This window comes from Zalophus californianus, chromosome 5 (genome assembly GCF_009762305.2).
Source record: "Zalophus californianus isolate mZalCal1 chromosome 5, mZalCal1.pri.v2, whole genome shotgun sequence".
Taxonomy (NCBI): Eukaryota; Metazoa; Chordata; class Mammalia; order Carnivora; family Otariidae; genus Zalophus; species Zalophus californianus.
Genome location: NC_045599.1, coordinates 63,703,983 through 63,717,998, shown reverse-complemented (window position 1 = coordinate 63,717,998; position 14,016 = coordinate 63,703,983). Strand labels below are relative to the sequence as shown.

Here is a 14,016-nt window from a genome sequence, read left to right as displayed (position 1 = left end):
CATGACCCTTTCCACTTCCTTTTGTAAGGACAAGGAGGGGAAAAGTTACACCTAGTTCTCTTGGTATATTGATGTCGTTGAAGCCTAAAAATCAGTCATCGAATAATGTACGTATGCGAAGACTGAAAAAAATCTAGTATTAAGGCTCACCCGATCTGATGAAACAAAATCATGCACAGGACTCTATGGATGATTTATAAATTGTGGGAATGGCAAAGTTTTATATCAGCCTAAAATGCATAGCTCCTCCAGCAAGCGTGGCACATAAAAATAGGTTGTGTGTTCTGTCAAGTTGCCTACCTTTCGAGGGCCTCGTAATAGTTAAGATATGCAATGTGACTTGCTGTTGCAGTATACTTTAATTTGTGGGGGTTTTATTTTCCGAGTTCTCACGATTTTTATTTACTTGTCACAAAACAAGAAGGTTTATGTAAATTTACATATCAACACATTTTTGTGTATAGATGTTTTGTATTTGTAAATGTCAGCCTCTAGAATATATAATGATTATAAGAAATATAAGTGCCTTTGGTAATATTTAGTAAAGTGGTTGCCAAAGAAATATATTGAAACAGCTTTTTCAAGTGAACAGTCAACCAAATACTGGCTACTGAAGTGCATGGAAGTTTGATTGCCAGTTCAATGAATCTTTAGCTTTATAAAAGATGCTGACACAATTTTTACCTAGGTTCCTCTCTCAGTTTGCTATCAGAAAGCACAAAATAACAAACTACTTCAATTCCTATTTAAAAAGTTGTGTTCTTTATTTGAAACTACACACAGATCATTTGCCAGTAGTTTTCTTTATTTTCTACTTCATTTGGGCTTTGGCACTGCTCTAATTAAAATATCTGAACAATATTTTTTGGATATCATTAAGCTCTTTGATCAAAGTCTTCTATTAAAAATTCTTGTCTCCGTTTACCAATTAATAATGACCCTATCAATTGCAGACTAATTCAATTAGCCATTGCCCTGAATTTTTATTCATGGAATAAGCCAAAGTTCCCAGCCTAATCAAAATCAGGCTTGAAATGTACATAAAGGTATGTTAATTCTACTCTCTCAGGGTGATCTTATTTTTGGTGAACTCAGCAGAAAGTCACTTTCAATAACCCAATGAGAAAAGTATGATTCTTTTCCCTAGGAATTTACTAAGTTTTATAATTTTCTTCAAACGTTTTTTTTTTCTTTCTGTCATAGGATTTGAAGAAATGCGTAAGAGCTTACCTGTTAACTTGATGTCAATTTTAGTTACTTCATTTTTTTTAATTTTAGTTACTTCTAACTATAATTGTTTGAGGATAATATTTGCAAAACAATTCAAAAAATGAAATGTATATAGAATATTACAGAGGTCTCCTCATTAAAAAAAGAGAGAAAGGGTATCACCTTATTTTCCCTTTATATGTCATGATTTAAGTAAATCAATACAAGTGCATTAGAGTCAGTCATCATATTTTATTAATCCTAACATATTTATAATTTTGGTTCTTTTGTCTTTTAAACTTGTTTGAGATTTAATGAAAAAATCTTGATAGATGGACTTCCATTTACACATAGAGCTTTAGTGAAGCCTGATTGAATTTTCTCCACCATTTTCCTGAGAACTACATTTGGAAGGTTCCTCTGGAGCTGAGAGAAGCAAGCCTGATTTTAAGTGTTCCTATGTTGAGCTTACAAGGAGATCACTTCCATCATTTTAACTCATTCAGCTTCTGCTGCAACCTTTGATTCCCTTCCCTCATCCACAAAGTACACATACAAATGTATGCCAATTGATGATTTTCCAGGCCCTGGGCAGAGTCCCCTGTAACTACAGTGTGTGGATTCCAACCTTAAATCAGAACAGTGGCGGTCAAGACCCAGAGCACGCCCTGAGGTCTGGAGGGCCCAATGGTCACTCTACTACAACCAGAAACTGTATGCTGTGGCCACTGCTCTACCTCCCAATGTCCCATTACACCCGTTGGCCCTAGAATACAAACCTGGCAAAGTGGAGTGGAATTCACATTGACTACATGTTAGCTCATTGAATCCTAAAAAAACAAACCATTCGTTCATTATGTGTTTATCGAAACACCTTATATATGCCGGGTACGTTGTGCACAACAGAGACCAAGTTGCCTGCCGCTGTAATTTTATATTTGACAAGAGGGTACTTTGGATTTTGTATTATCAAGAAATAATTATCCTTCCTATATTCAGAGGAAAAACAGCAAGAGTAGGAGAGGCTTGTCCCTTCAGACTAACTAAGGTGTTCAGCCTAAATGTCTGCTGGGTATTGGTAACAGACAGGGCAGTGTTGATAGCTGAAGGTCAGAAAGAGAATTCCCACAACTGCCTAATAGACAGTGAGAGGCGAAGGGGAACCCTTGTGACTAGTGTGCTGGGCAGACATCAGGACTGTCCTCTCTCTGTTCAAGTAAAGGAAAATAAAACTAGATGATATAGGGCTTAATTTTTTTTTAACTTTAACAGCAAAAGGACAGAAACTATTCTAAAGGTATGAAGAGAAACTATAAAAGTAGAAAATTTTCTACCAAAACAATGCGTTACTAGAATATATTTAAAGGAATTTTCTCCGTGAATAATAGAGAGGATGAGATGAATGCTGAGATGGAGGTAAATTTCAAGGAAATTTTAAAATTTAAATTTAAAATTTAGTAGTAGAAATTGCATTATAAAAAATAAAATTCAGGGCGCCTGGGTGGCTCAGTCAGTTAAGCATCTGCCTTCGGCTCAGATCCTGATCCTAGGATCCTGGGATCAAGCCCCAAGTTAGGCTCCCTGGGGAGCCTGTTTCTCCCTCTCCCTCTGCCATACCCCCTGCTTGTGTGCTCTCTCTCTCTCTCTCTCAAATAGATAAAATCTTTAAAAAAATAAAATTCATAATACTGAGGACAAAATGGAGAAACTCTGAGAATGCAAAGGGGAATAATTAAAAAAATGAAAATTATGAGCGAGAAAATAATATAAATAAGAAAAATCAGAAGCAAAAAAAGAGCCCGTCTTTGGATAACTGACCTTCTGCTGGGAGAAACCAAAAGAAGTAGAAGCAACATTTTAAACTATAAACAAGAATACCTTTTGACCATACCTCCATCCCCCAGTAACATGTCTACAGCTTGAATAGACCAAGACCCACTTGATTTCATCCAAAAGCAATAGAAGAGACTCTTACCAAGATAATATCCTGGTATGTGATGATGACAACTGTCATTAGTAGTGTTAATTTCAAAAATGAAGAGCAAACCTTGTAACTATCAGCCAGGTAGAGAGAAAAAAACAAAACAAAACAAAACAAAAGAACTAGATTATTTGAGAAAGAGTGTTGAGAAAATTACATCCTTATGAAAAATTAAGTATGAACTTTTTGTCACATCATATATATCCATAAAGCCAAGATGGTTTAGATGTTGAAAGAAAACACAGAAGGAAAACCCATAGGAAATTATAGGAAAACATGTAGATCATATTTAACTGATTTAATTAATTAGACAGTTTTTTAAGCATACAAAAATATGTAATCACAAAGGGAATGATCAGTAGATTTGAGTACAGGAAAATTTAAAACTTTTGTGTCAAATATAAAATTAAATGACATAGCAAATTAGGAAAAAATGCAATGAATATAACAGAAGCCAATATTGATGCTATATAAATACATAATTCTTAAAGCCAACAAGAAAATCTCTAATCCAATGACTAATAAAGAACATTAAGTAGACTGTATGTATATATTATTAGTGACACTGAACAATTAGAATGTCAATTAAACATCACATCACAATTTATGTACATTAAATATAAAAATGCCATTTTTTAAATTATCGAATGCAAAATTTTATAAAACGGGATTGGTGAGTATGTAGAGAAAAAATTATCATATACTGTAGATGCAAGTGTGTAATCTTTTTGGAGACAAAGGAAACAATGTATAGCACATTTTATGTGCTATCCAGGTCTTTTATGCCAATAAAGCAATAATTGCACCAACAAGCAAAGATATGAACATGGGAGGTCATTCTAGGTTTTTACTGATGAAAAAGAATTGGAAACAAATTAAAGGAATGTCATTAGGGGACTGGTTAAATAATTTTCATATTCATTCTTGTATCCATAATAGAGAATGTTACACAGCCATTATACATTATTGTTATTTATATGTAAAAATATCCATAGTAAGTGAAAAAAATGCAAGTTATAAAGTTTATTTTTATGGAGATATATGGGAATACAAACTATCTGCAAATATGAGTATCAAGAGATCAACAAGAATTAACTCCGGATAATAAAATTACAGAATTCCTTCTATCTATCTAAATCTAAATTTATCTAATTTAGGCTATCCATGAGGAAAAACAGCAAGAGTAGGAGAGGCTTGTCCCTTCAGACTAACTAAGGTGTTCAGCCTAAATGTCTGCTGGGCATTGGTAACAGACAGGGCAGTGTTGATAGCTGAAGGTCAGAAAGAGAATTCCCACAACTGCCTAATAGATAGTGAGAGGCAAAGGGGAACCCTTGTGACTAGTGTGCTGGGCAGACATCAGGACTGTCCTCTCTCTGTTCAAGTAAAGGAAAATAAAACTAGATGATATAAGGCTTATTTTTTTAAGATGTAGAACAACAAAAGGACAGAAATTATTCTAAAGGTATGAAGAGAAACTATAAAAGTAGAAAATTTTCTACCAAAACAATGGTATATCTAATTTATCTAATATCTAAAATTATCAGAATTCCTTCTATCTCTTTCACCACTTGAAATTTTCACAATGTTTATTATTTATCTTTAGAAAATGAATCTATTTTTCACATCTTTTGACCAAATAACCCTAATTCTATGAATTTATCCTATGTAAATGAGATATGTGATCAAATGAAAGTACTAGGATTTTTTGAGAGTATTAATTTTAATAGAAACGAAATTGAGGATACAGGGAGGAGTAAATGTTTTATAGTTAATAATTGCAGCAAATCTTTAACATGGTGTGTTATGGCAAAAAACAGTCTTAAAAATAGTTTATTGACATAGAGAATTACTGATGAAATACTAAGTGGAAAAAAGAATGAATTGACCTGCAAATGCAGACTAAAAGTGCAACCTACACCTGGTAACCAATCAAATGCCAAGTACAACAAATTTGTCTAAAACACCCATGTTTAGGATGAATAAAAAACATTGATTGTATCTGATAGTGAGACAGAATTGTTTTCTACTCTTTCTGTATTCCTCAATTTTTCTTCGTAGTATGTATTACTTTCATGAGAAAGATTATTAAAATAAAATTATTAAACATAAATTGTGCATAGTTACCATGCTATCTCCCATCCTCAGTTAAAACATGCAGTTGAACAACTTGCATGATTCTAAATGAACTCTTAAAAAGTTAGCACTCATGAGCTGACAGCAATCACGGGGTGTAGCTCAGGCTGACCTGGAGCATTGTTCATGTTATAACTGCAGGTAATTGTTAAGTACAGAATTATCTCAATTTTGAATCCAGGGCAGATGATACCTAGATATTTGGAATGTCTACTCTATGCCAGGTGTCCTACAAAACATACTCCTGAATGATCACCTAAGCTTACAAAGCTTGTTTATGGCACCATACATGTGTTATATGTGGTTTTACATGCAAAAGGCATACTATATAAAACACCAATAAAACAGAAAAGACCCTCTATCCTTTGAAAGGTTATTTTATAGTATAATTTTTTGTTATTAGTGCTCATAGCTGTAAAGTTCAATATGGAAAAAGTAATTGCTATATTAAATATTTAAAAATATTATTAGAAAGTTAAACTTCAGTAAAGGGAGGAGGAAAGCAATAATGAGTGGTGAAATGAATATATAGGATTTGGTATTTTAAGAATACCGAACCTGTAACCCTGGAGCTACTAGATAATATCAAATATAAGAGCTGGATAATATTTCATATTGAGTTGATCACATTAACTAGTTGGCCTACAAATACGCACTAAAAGTGTTACTAACATCTGATAACCAACAATATTGTTCAAATACCAAGTGCAGTGAATTACGTGCCTTACATGGACCTAGGATTACATACAATTATATTATGTAATGTTATGGTAAAAAATTCCTTATTGAAACCAAAATGTTGTCTAAACATCTTACCCATAATTTGATTTTTAAATGCTATATAATTAGCTCAAGGTTACTTCTGTTCAATGAGTTAATTTTACAAAGCTCTGTGAAGTTAGAAAATATGTCATTCAAAATAGCTTAATAAGACAGGCTAACTCTAGAGCATTTTAGACGCAGCCGTGTTGCATATTTCTGTGATAAATCTCTTTGGTCTTTTTTTTTTTTTCTTTTCACTTTTCTTGCACACTATTTTATCTGTTTTCCTCACTCCTTTAAGAGCATCTCTGTGAAAATCAGCTGACTTTCCTAGTCTGCCCTTCCAGGGAGCCATCTGTCAGGGCATGATGCAGACATCTGAAATGTCATTTATCTTGACCTTTCTCAAACAGATGCTTTTAGTTGTTCTACAGTTTCCCTAAGTTAGACACTCTAAAAATAATTATGCTTCACTAAAACATTACAGGACATTTTACAACAAAAGAGTTAACATTCCCACATAACCCTCATGCAATACTTTTTTCTTTACTCACATATCATTTGAGCCTCTCTGTATATGCATCCCTCTTTTTTTACTCATATAATTAAAGGAAAATAAATCACTCACTGTAATTTGGAATCTAATTTCCTCTTTTAGCATTATTTTGGAGCCATTTCCCTGTTGTAATATAACCTTAATATTCAAATGGGGATGTACAAAATTCCATAAAATTATATTATTTTTAGTAAGCCATTTCACCCATAAATGGGAATTTCAGTGCTTCAGATTTTCTCTACTCTAAGTAAAGATGAAATGACTATCTTTGTATACAACCTGAGAAGGTGACCAAAATATACTGTGATCCAGAATTTGCTTCTAGGACAATCTGGCCACCCCATTTCCCTGATTCTATTTTTATGTTTCTAATAACATGCTGAGACTGATAATAGATTATTCCCCCAGATTTATTTATTGTTTTATTCTTATCAAACTCTTATAATAAAGCCCTTACTATAGTCTATATGTTGTTTTACACACTTATTAAATATTAATTCATCTAATCCTCATAAAATCCAATGACGATTATTATCTTCATTTTTCAGATGAGGAAATTGAGATGTGGGGTAGTCAAGTAGCCTGCCCAAGGGCATATAGCCAGTAAAGGCAGAGCCATTTTAGGAACCCAGACCACCCAGCTCTTGTACAATGGACTGCCTCTCACGATCAGAATATCGGAGAGGATTTTTAACTAGTTGCCCAGTAAAAACTGGTTGGCACCACTGTGACACTGTTTCCTCGACCAGCGATGTTACCCGATATAGAAAAACAAGAGAAAGACAGCTGAGAGTTTCTGCTATGGTACCTTGTGGCATCCTTAGCCATGGTTAGTTCTTGTCCATGAAACATACTTAAGAAGTAGTTTTAGCTCAATCCAGCATACCTTTATTGAGGGACTGTTATATGTAAGGCACATTTAATACAGATGCAGACATGAAGTGCAGTGCAGTAAGCCAAATGTCTACCCATCTGCCAGCTCAGTGCCCTAAATAATCTGCTGTATTCGGGCCAAACCTTGGGAGGTGAGGGTCTATCTAAAACAGCTGAAGACATTTTGTCCAGCATGTTTGCAGTACAACTTTAACTCAGAAGATCTATGAGAAGGCAAAGTACTTCTGGGCCAATGGTAAGCATAGATCCAGAAGAATGAGCTTTTCTGGGATCATCCTGAATATGAGAGTGACATGTCTGTGAGTGTGTCCCAGACTGAGATTTCTACATGTCCTGTTGCAGAACTTTCGTGTTAAGTGTGGGATGCTGATTATTTTTACACTAAAAGAGGTTTGCTTAGGCTTGGTATTCTAAGTTTAATGTAGCAAATTTTAGGACAAAATCCAGCTTGAAACAGATTGCTGACTATTTAAGTAGAGAAGTTGACTTAACTGGAACAAAAAAGAAAAACATTTCTAGTTAAAAAAAAAAAAGCTGGAGAAGGGGAGCAGTTAGAGTGGGAGAAAAACATATCTGTTAGAAAGAGCCAAGACACACAACTTAAGGGGAAAACATCTCCACCCAGCAGGAAACCCAGCTGACTTTAAGAAATACCACAGAAAAAGAGATATGCTATAAGACTCTTCATTGCATCATCCTAGCTAAAGACTCATAGATATGTTTAGGAACCAAAGGATACAGCCTTAGAAGTGTTCATATTCTTAGTGACAGTTTGAGTTTCTGTGCATTTATAGCATTGATGGTAATGCAATGACTCAGAATACTGTAAGGTTTTTTTGCCCATTAATTGAGTGTCAGCAACATTAAGAGCATTTTGAAGAGCAGCGGCTATGCCTAGGTGTCTCTGCACAATTATATTTGGATTTAGGACAACAAAAGCAATCCATACTTTTAACTCTGGACAGGGGAAGAACAGAGACGAAATTCATGTTAAAACACAGGGCTCTTCTAATATTGTAAAGCCAGGATTGGTTTGGATTGGGGCTTAGAGTTCCTATAAGTTTGATGAGTATGATGAGGAAGCTTTGAGATTCTTCAGAAATTTCTGAAATTGTCCCAAAGAACGGAAAGAAATCACTGAGTGAGAATTTATATGTATGGTGGAACTTTGAATCAGAAAGGTGGATTTGAATCTAGGATCCTCCCTTTACTCACTATTTATCTTTGGATCACACATCATGCTGTATTAGGCATCTGTTTCCTCATCTCAAAGCTATGGTACAGGGCTGTTGAGAGGATTCAGTGAGGACATAAGAAAGCACTCAGTATAGTGTGTATGGTGTAGCAACAGTTTCCTTCCCAGGTATCATAATTCTGCCATCTTGCCCTGCTGTGGGACAGATAAGATATTTTAGATGATATAATACATGTTTGGGAAATAGCAAAAACAAAAGTATTTTAGAGTGTTTGATAAGCTTTCTAAAATGTTTTAATAAAGCATTAAAGGTAGTTTTCTGTCTTAATCCATTGCCCAGTTTGAGTCTAATGTCTTTAATTAAGGAATGTTCCAAACGGTGTTGAAAAGCCCCAATGACTTTTTAAGGAAATATCCCTAGGCTGTGAAACATTGGGAATTTTTTTCATATCTTTATTGAAGAGCATCTAAATACAGTCATTAAATATGGTCTATTCAACACTGTCTTTTCATTCATGTACTGTATCTGACCCATGACTGTCTATTTGTGGCTACATATATCACACAGGATGGAGAACCTGAAATAGAAACAAAAGGACATAGTGGTTGAAAGCCACCAAGGTCACACATGGGATCATGACAGCGAAAGATGATAAGATCAAGGATGTAAGCAGGGCAGTTAGTCATAGGAAGTAGGAGGAAGTAGGTGGCTATTGTGGAAGGAGAGAGGAAGCTGTAGATCAAGGAACATCAATAAACCTAAAGGTAAAGGTCTTATAAGAATTATCCACAAGGAAAACAAAGATTCCTATAATTTTTTAAAATTCGCATCCTAAGAAGAAAAGCTTCATGAATTAGAGAACAAAGAAGAATTATACTAAATTATTCAGTGTTATGTACTCTTTCTTCATAAATATCAATCCTATCTTTTGCATTTCAATTACATCTTGATTAATTTAATGCTTACCAGGTCACCATGGGTCTCATAGTTTTATAAGTACATATTTTGTAGGAACAAACACATTATGAGCACAGATCCCACAAGTCATGGATGCATACTTTAATCCTTCTTCATTTTTGAAGAATGCCTGACTTCCTCCTCAACATTTTTAGGATTGTAATTTTCTGAAAGAGATTTTCGTTGGACAATGATTACTATTATTCAATTACATTTTCCTGAGCTGGTTAAAATTCATGGAAATAGTGTTGGCTTTTTATTTAATGTTTAACTGTGATACATATAATATCATTTTTATTCCTAATATGTTCACAACTATAGTTTTATTTTTATTATTATTGAATTGACCAGTAAAGTCAGCAAATTGAATTATAAGCACTAGCTCTGGAAGATAATAATCATTTCAAGAAGGCCAGACTTGCCAGCTCTGTACTATCTTAGTTGCACAAAAGTGCACAGGTAGATGTGTCAGTTTAATATAAAATTGATTGGTAGACTGAAATGACCATCACTTTATTTTAAAATGATCAAAATAGTTATTCAGGTTTTTGACTAAATTTATCCAGTGGCAAAATCAAAGTTATGAGCCAATAATAGCTCAGTCATCAGTTTCAAAATTCAAATAATCAGTATATTTTTGGCTTGTATGTTACTTAATCTCCTGAATTCAAGAGACTTGCAAGTTTATAATGGACTCTATCGTGGCATTTAAATTATATCTTTTCCTTTTTTTAGGTGGACCTTCTGGTCCCTACCAAAGTAACTGGCATCATTACACAAGGAGCTAAAGATTTTGGTCACGTACAGTTCGTAGGCTCCTACAAACTAGCTTACAGCAATGATGGAGAACACTGGACTGTATACCAGGATGAAAAGCAAAAAAAAGATAAGGTAAGTGATGTGAGTGGTTTAGAACAGGCAGAAATGGAGGACCAAACTGAATCCAATTTTGATCGAATGAACTACTTATACATAGGTATTAAAATTAATGGCTATATACAACTGAAGAATGTATGTTAAATAAAAAGCTTTAACATTTTCCATATTATCAATTATCTGAGATCCACCTAAGTAAAATTTGCTTATATTCTATAGAAGCTTGAATAATTTATCATAAAGCACATGTAAATAGTTATTGTTTGAATACTTACCACTATTAATTTTACTTTTTTAAAAGATTTTATGTATTTATTTAATTTTAGAAAGAGAGAGCACACACGCATGGGAGTGGGGTAAGGAGAAGAGGGTGAGGGAGAGGGAGAGGGAGAGGATCTCAAGCTGACTCCTGGCTGACTGTGGAGCCCAACACGGGTCTTGATCTCATGACCCTGAGATCATGACTGAGTTGAAACCAAGTCGAACACTCAACCAACTGAGCTACCCAGGTGCCCCTAATTTTACTATTAAAAACATTACTGTTATTAGAAAAAATGTTCTTTGGCAAAAAATATTTCAAAAATTAACTAAAAGATATTTTAATTATGTATTTCTTTTATTATTTTGACAATTAGGAATTTTAGAAAGGGACAAGTTTTAACTGTTATACTAGTTTATCAAAATTAAAACATAGGCTGTTTCTCTGCCCAGTTTCCTTGATTGCATTTTAATTCATGGATTTATTCCATTATTTGACCTGTGTAACTGTTTTAATATAATAATAGGTATATATATATATATATATACATATATATATATAATTGCACCATACAATTCTACACATATTATATCTAATTGTTTTTCTAAAAGTTCTTACATTTTAAACATCTTTCCATAATATCTCCTGGTCCAAATTCCTATAGGGCCCCAGAAAATGAAAGTGCTCAGGCTTCCATATCAATAACTAATTCATTCAGATGTTAAAATGTAGTCTCAGTTGGACCAATGAAATTGAAACTCATTCATTGCTTAGAGTGTTTGTGCAAAGAACTCTAACTTTCTAAAGACATAATGGAAACAAATATCTTAGTTCAAGGATTTGGGGGAAAATATAATATGTTAAGTATTTCTGAGTTAATAATGACTTTATCCATTTTATGTAGCCCTTTCATTCCCTTATTCTTATCATATTATTAACCAGTAGAAAGTTAAGAAAATTATTTTTTTTAAGATTTTATTAATTTGAGAGAGAGAGAGAGAGAGAAAGAGAGTATGAGCGGGGGGAGAGGCAAAGCGAGAAACAGACTCCCCACTGAGCTGGGAGCCCAACGTGGGACTCAATCCCAGGACCCTGAGATTATGACCTGAGCCAAAGGCAGACGCTTAACTGACTGAGCCACCCAGGCACCCCAGGAATATCTTTTTCAAATATCCAAGCAGAGAATTTATAGATTTTCCCAGCAATACTAAGCCTGGAATGGCTATTCCAGTGAGTCAACACAGTCTGAATTCAGTTCACATAAAATTCACTTTAGGGGAGACGTATTTTTAGGTTTAGATTATAAAATCCACCCTATTTACCTTTTAACACCTCAGGACACACTCATTTAACATCTCAGGGTACATTATTTAACATCTCAGAGCATACACACACACACATACACTTTATATTTTAACATCTCAGAAATTGTTGTATCTTACAATGTCACAATTAAATTGGGAGCATTTAATATTTTCTAGAAGAACCTAAAATAATGGCATGTTTTCTAATCAATAGCATCTTAGACTGAAAGGATATAGGGTTTTTTGTAAAACTGTCTTCAAATGTATTTGTGAGCTGTAAACAGATATCTGCCATGATTTATGGCTAATAACTGTTTCAGTTTCTACCTTTTCCTTTTTTACAGTAGGCATTCTGATGCATAGAGAATGAAAATATATTCCATAAAATGAAGCTTTTTAAACTTCATAAATTATATAGCTCTTGAAATTAATTTTAAGATAGATAAATATTCTCATTCATTCTCCATGTGTAATATTCACTAAAAAGCACATCTCTAGGGGCACCTGGGTTGCTCAGTCAGTTGAACGTCCAGCTCTTAGTTTCCACTCAGGTCATGATCTCAGGGTCGTGGAATTGAGCCCTACAAGGGGCTACTTACTCAATGGGGAGTCTGCTTGAAATTCTCTCCCTCTCCCTCTGCCCCTCATCCCTGCTCTCTCTCTCCTTCTCTAAAATAAATAAACAATTTTTTTAAAAAAAGCATATCTGTAATAGCAAAATCCTTATATAGATTGATTTAGGAAAGAAGTATAAAGAAAAATATGATTAAATTATTGTACTGATGAAATACTTTTTTTCTCCATTTACATTAAGCATGTGATTTCATGATTCTATGTGAATATTTTTTTAATTTTTCCCTTAGTAATAGATGATGCATTTGCATATTAGTGCATTTCATTTCATTATCTTTGTCTGAAATGTATGTAAAATTTTTGTCAAGTTGACCAAGATTTTCTATATCCTTACTGATTTTCTACTTGTACTAGCAATTATGGAGAAAGCAATGTGCAAATCTCCAACTATAGTTGTGGTGTTACTGATTTTTTCTTGCAGTTATATCACTGTTTGTTTGATGTATTTTGAAGCTCTGTTGAAAGATGCATGATCAATTAGGACTGTAATGTCCACTTGATCAAACAGCTCCTTTATGAATAGAAAATGACCTTCCTTATCCCTGGAAATATTTTTTGATCTGGAATCTGCTTTGCTGATATTAGTAGAGGTACTTCAGCTTTCTTTTTATTTATGCTATGTTGGTGTGTGTTTTTTTCATCCTTTTGCTTTTAACCCATTTGTACCTTATATTTGAAATGCATTTCTTCTGTGCAGCATAAAGTTGAGTCTCTTTTTTTCCCCCCAATCCTGCCATCTCTGCTCTTTAATCAGAGAATTTAAACCATTTATATTTGATATGAATATTGATTATAATTGGGTTTAAATCTGTCATACTTCTGTTTATTTTCCTACTTGTTGCATCTTTTCCATTTTTTTTTTTTCTATTTTTCTGTCTTCTTTTGGATTAATAGAATTTTTTAATGATTCCAGTCGGGGTTTTTTCATTGTTGACTTACTTGCTATAACTTTATTTTTTATTATTGTAGTGATTTCTGTAAGATTTGTAGCATACATTTTAAACTTACTAGTCTACCTTCAAATTAATGCAGAGCCCCAGAAACCTACCTCTAGAAGCACAAAATAGATCTTATAAATCCATGTTCTTAGGAGCCACATTTATTATAACATTTGATTTTGACATTCCCCAAATACATCTTACCATAAAGAAAGAAATAGGCTCCCACTAGGCAAGTTCGTCAACTATGAGAGTAAATTGATACCCAGTGAAAAGGATGTAGGCCAGAATTCTTATGTGAGACAGTAAATCAGC

General features: G+C 33.8%; 1 protein-coding gene across 2 annotated transcripts in view; it reads left to right on the top strand.

Annotated features, from left to right (window-relative positions):
- EDIL3 (EGF like repeats and discoidin domains 3) overlaps positions 1 to 14,016 on the top strand; it is a 415,865-nt gene that overhangs the window by 379,217 nt on the left and 22,632 nt on the right. For both annotated transcript variants that reach the window (XM_027606749.2, XM_027606748.2), the window contains one exon: positions 10,427 to 10,582. In XM_027606749.2, the coding sequence (XP_027462550.1) occupies positions 10,427 to 10,582 (156 nt within the window). The remainder of the gene's footprint in view (positions 1 to 10,426; positions 10,583 to 14,016) is intronic.